General features: G+C 29.3%; 1 protein-coding gene across 1 annotated transcript; it reads left to right on the top strand.

The window, feature by feature from the left end:
• Nucleotides 1–4956: 4956 nt before the first annotated feature.
• Nucleotides 4957–5430, top strand: LOC139902279 (uncharacterized). Its single transcript, XM_071884918.1, has one exon. The coding sequence runs from the start codon at nucleotides 4957–4959 to the stop codon at nucleotides 5428–5430; it is 474 nt and encodes a 157-aa protein (XP_071741019.1).
• Nucleotides 5431–5734: the final 304 nt, after the last annotated feature.

Raw genomic sequence — 5734 nt, 5'->3', positions numbered from 1 at the left:
TCAATTGAAACCCTAATTCACCCATTTAGGCTTACTTACATGAATCTTACCCAAAACCCCCAAATTTCACAATAAACGGGTTTATAACTCTAACTAACACAAACCCTAACTCAAACACGAATCTTAAACAATGAAATTCGGATTTAGAATTTACCATAACAATCAAAACGTAGCCGAGAACGAAAGGAACAACTTCATCACTCGCACCTTTGATTGATTCAAGCTTCTTCTTCATCAAAGCTCCAAATCTCTCTCTAGAATCTCCCTCTCTCTCTAAGATAAGATGAGAGAGATGTGTGGATATCAAAATGATCCAAAATAGGATCTAAAACTAATATTAAAGCCCCAAATCCGTCTACAAGTGAAAAGACCAAAGTACCCCTTTTAATTTGAGTAAAACAGAGTTGCTGGCCTGTCAGGCCTCTTGGACGGCGTCCAAAAAGCTTGGAAGGCGTCCCAATGAACTGCGTCTGAAACTGAAACTTGTTTTGGTCATAACTTTCAAACCGTAACTCCGGTTTCGACGAATCAAATATCGTTGGAAACGTAATGAGATTTACTATCCAATGGTAAGGTTTTAGAACATCAACTCCAACTTTATTTAGGATCCAAATATACGCTTACATGCCTCGTATTTCGAATGACGTTCGAAATAACGCGTAACTGAAAAACGGGTGTTACAACCTCTCTTTTTCCCGTCACTTTAATAACCTGTCAAGGACAGTTTCGTCATTTTGGCATCTCATTAATTTCCTTTTTCTTTTATTCTTTATTTTTTAATTAAATCACATAAATCCGTTTTAATTTATTCATACTACATAATGACTTTCTTCTTCGTTCTTCTTCAATTCTTGTTACGATTACGCAGCGAATTACATTGATTACGTCTTCTTCTTCAACCTTTGAGTTAGGGTTTCTATTGGCCCTCTGATAGATTTATTCGTTCAATTCAGTGATTTTATAATAACCGATATAATTGATTTTGTTTCTTCGTCGATCATCATTAAATTAGGGTTTTGTTCTCTCTTCGTCAATATTCAATTACGATTCTTCATACAATTTTTAGTGATTTCGTCTTCATCATAAACGTTTGAGTTAGGGTTTATATGTTCAACTGATTCATTTTTTTTCCTCTCAATTTAGTGTTATATCCTTCGTATCTGATTCGTTTTTACTTTTTATGTGTAATTAGGTTTTGCGATGGTTTCCAGTTCTATTTGTGCTTCAGATTCTACCTCTCGTGTTGAAGGTTCTACCTATCGTGTTGAAGGTTCTACTTCTCTTGCTGTTTCATCTGGCTTCGATTCTGGACATTCTGATCCTGAATGTAAGTTTTCCAGTTTATTCTTGTCATATTTGTTTTTTGACTTGTTTTTAATATTTGTTTTTTGACTTGTTTTTAAAGATTTTCATTCATGATTTTTTTTATTAACATTACATATGATGAATATTATTATATATCTTCTTTTGATGTTTGTTTCTTAGGGTTTATGTTCTGTATCTGTTCATTAATTAAAAAAATTTGAAAACATTACACTCACTGCACATTTTTTTTACTTGTGTTTTCTGATTTCTATACATGATTGTTTTAGTAATATTACATATGAAGAATATTAGTATCTATATTCTGTTCTTTGTTGGTTTCTTTGGGTTTATGTTCTATATCTGTTCATTAATAAAAAAATAATAATATCAAAACATTACACTCACCGCACATTTTTTGTTACTTGTGTTTTCTGATTTTTTTTTTTTACATGATTCTTTTTAGTAAATATTACCCTTGATTAATATTTCTAGGTTCTGGACCAGTTTTAGATCAACTAGATATTTCTGGACCAACTTTTTTGAGCATATACTGAAGCTTTTGAGAGTTTGTTTGGTAGTAAGGAAGATGAGGTGTAACCTACTGTGCATACTGAAGTTTTGGAGAGTTTTGATTCACCAATTCTCCAGCGTTTGAATTTAATTGATGAATTTGACATGGTGAATCAAATTTTATTGCAACCATTGATTGAAGTTTTATTTGATGTCTTTTTAGAGGTTAATAACATTACCCATGACGAATGTTTTATTTTTGTAATTCTTTACTTTATAAATATATATTTTATTTTTCAATAACATTACACGCGATAAATGTTTTAAATTTCATTATATTTTTTGTGTGGACTTTTTATAATCGATTTCATTTATAAATTGATAACATTACATCTGAGTAATGTTTCAAATTTTATTGTATATTTTCGTTAACATTACACACGAGTAATTTTTTAAATTTCATTATATTTCCAGTGTTCAATCGTTTAAATTATTTCATATTTTGATAACATTACGCATAATTAACGTTTTTATAAGTTTCATTGTATATTTTTATTTGAATTTCATCAATTAGTCCATTTTTTATAACATTACATACGATGAATGTTTTGATTTTAATATTGAAATAATAATATAATACGCTTGAATACAAATAACTATTAAATTTAAAACATTAATATTATGTGGTAGCATCAGTTTTGTTAATATTAATTGATAATATTCATTTTGATGAATATTAGTTAACGTTCATCGAACTGAATATTATAAATTTTTTCATGAATTTTTAAATTTACAACACAAAATGCATAATATTACGTATGTTGAATGTTATGGTCCTGGGTGATATTGGTAACGTTCATCGAATTGAATATTATAAATTTTTTCACGAATTTTTAAATTTACAACACAAAATGCATAATATTACATATGTTGAATGTTATGGTCCTGGGTGATATTGGTAAATATTTACAAAAATGCCATTGTGTCAGAAAACTTGAGTTATTTACAAAAATGCCACTGCGTCAGAAAGTTGAGTTATTTACAAAACTGCCACCGCGTCTTTTTGTGCACAAATGACAATCATACCCTTTACTTTCCCCTTCCCCCCGAAAATTCACTTCCCCTTGATTATGACCCTATATATATATATATATATATATATATATATATATATATATATATATATATATATAGGGGCAGGATCAATGGGGAAGTAACCAATCGGGGGAAGCAAATTTTTTTGTTTCGTTTTTTTTTTTTTTTTTTGAATTTTTTTTGTTTCCGGCATCAAGATCACACGAAAATATGAACATTTAGAAGAGACACCTCGTGATGAATGTTATTATTTAGGCGGGAAAACGATCGACAAAAATAACATTCAAAATAATATTGTTCGTGAAGAATATGAACGTTTTTTTTTCTTCATGTTTTGTGAAGTAAAATTTAGCCCGATTTAGAGTTTAGGGTTTAGGGTTTAGGGTTTGGTGTTTTGGGTTTATTCCATAAACCCAAAACACCAAACCCTAAACCCTAAACTCTAAACCGTTCGTGTTAAAAACTCAATCTAAATCCTAAATCTAAACCCTAAATCTAAACCCTAAACCCTAAATTTCTAAACCCTAATATCTAAACCCTATAAACCCTAATATCTAAACCCTAATATCTAAACCCCAATAGCTAAAACCTCAAAATACGCTCGAAAAACACGATAATTGTTATATATTACTTCTTCGAGCGTTTTCCCGCCAAAATAAAAAACATTTATCACAAAGTGTCTCTACTAAATGTTCATATTTTCATCTCATCTATAATGTTCGTGAACAAAGTTTTTTCGAAAAACGAAAAAAAAAAGTTTTTGCTTCCCCCTGCTTCCCCCCGAATGGTTACTTTCCTCTTGATCCTACTATATATATATATATATATATATATATATATATATATATATATATATATATATATATATATATATATATATATATATATATATATATATATATATATAACATACGACTTCTCACTGTTATTGATACTTGATAGATCAAATATATTATTCATCATATACTCAATAAAATATTTCAAAGTTCATCGACCACTCCTACTTAATCACGATTTCAAGTTCACTAGAGTAAGTTTACTGTTTTATTGTGTTATATGTATATATGTGCTAAGCTATAAATTTTATTCATGTTTTTTGTGTGTATATATATATGTATAAATTATAAATATATACTTGTTTGATTATATCATAATTATTACTTATGTTACTGTTTTGCATATTCACGTTTTTGCCTATATTTTTTTTTATGTATGTAGAAACTGGTTTGCTTATAATTTATGTTGTTGTTCTAAAAGCCATGTCAAATATTTACTTGTTAATGAATAGAAAATTGAAATTTTTTATTATATGATTAGTATGTAAAGCTAGGAGTGATAAACTATTCTCACCGTTGAAATTATTTATATTGTTGTAACTTTGTAGTATATAACTACCTTTTGATTGTCTATTCTTTTAACTAGGATTTATACTAATACTAATATATGTAGATGAACAACGAGTTCATAAAGAGAAGTAGGAAATAGTTTATATTATGAAAATATTCTTATGTATCATGAAGGCTAACATAGAGGCCTTATTTATATTACAAGATTTACTGTGCAATTACAAGATATCAATTATAATTTTGTCTTTTACTTTATGGGATGGATTGATAAATGTGTGGACATAAATTGTCGGCCATATATCATGACTTTTATGATATCACAACATATATTATTTTCTTTGATCTATTTTTTTTTTTGGTGCGTTTCTTTGATCTATTTTGATATACCCGAATGTTGATGTACTAATCATCTTGTTGTTGTATATGTCATGTTAATTTGTATATCTATACAAAATTTTTAGCCGTGAAAAAATAGAATACAGAAAATGTGATTTATCATCAAGTATATATAGTAGTGATGTACTGTTGTGAAAATAATGGACACGAACTCTTTATATATCATACCGTGATTTATTGCAAGTATAGATATATAGTAGTGGTGTACTATTGTCACAATTGAAATCAATCATAATATATTGAATGGTCTATTTTTTTATAGTGGTTGCTAATAATCTTTTATATGATTCTTTGAACTTCGGAGATGAAAGCACAAACTAAGGAACAAGTCATTGATGCTGATCTTGAGAAGAATGGTGAACATGTAATTGATGTTGATAAAGAATCTGCTGAAAATGAAAAAAAAAGAAAGAAAGATGGTAGTAATAAGGGATCATGGGTGTGGGAGTATTTTAGTTACATCAATGGTAGCAACAACACTAAGGTAAAATGTAGTTTTTGTCCAACAAAAATTTCTGCCGGATCGAGAACCCATGGTACGAGCTCTATGTCATATCATTTGAAAAATGTAAGCAAAAGATCACGCGTTTACAAAAAAAAAGGATATGAAAAAACAAACCACTTTGAACCTAAGGCCCAACACTTTGGGGGATGGGGCAGTTTGGCTTTTCAATCCTTTTCTCAAGAAAAGGCTAGAAAATCTCTAGCTCGCATGTGTATTAAAGACAATAGACCTTTTAGTGTTGTCGATGACGAAGGGTTAAGGGAGTTCATTTGAATCCCTTGTTTAAATTTCCATCTAGGTGGACCGTAGCTAGAGATTGTTTGTAAATATATCAAGAAGAGAAGAATAAGCTCAAACAACTTTTTAAAAATCAAACCGTGTCACTTACTACCGACACATGGACATTCGTGCAAAACTTCAATTATATGTATCTTACGGCTCACTGGGTTGATGAAGATTGGATTTTAAAAAAGAAAATTATTAACTTTTGTCAAATTTCTAACCATAGAGGTGTGACAATAGGAAAGTTGGTTTATCTTTGCTTACAAGAATGGGGAATTGATCGGGTGTTCACCAT

Source organism: Rutidosis leptorrhynchoides, chromosome 3, assembly GCF_046630445.1.
Source record: "Rutidosis leptorrhynchoides isolate AG116_Rl617_1_P2 chromosome 3, CSIRO_AGI_Rlap_v1, whole genome shotgun sequence".
In the NCBI taxonomy this organism is placed as follows: domain Eukaryota; kingdom Viridiplantae; phylum Streptophyta; class Magnoliopsida; order Asterales; family Asteraceae; genus Rutidosis; species Rutidosis leptorrhynchoides.
This window is presented reverse-complemented; position numbering and strand designations above follow the sequence as displayed.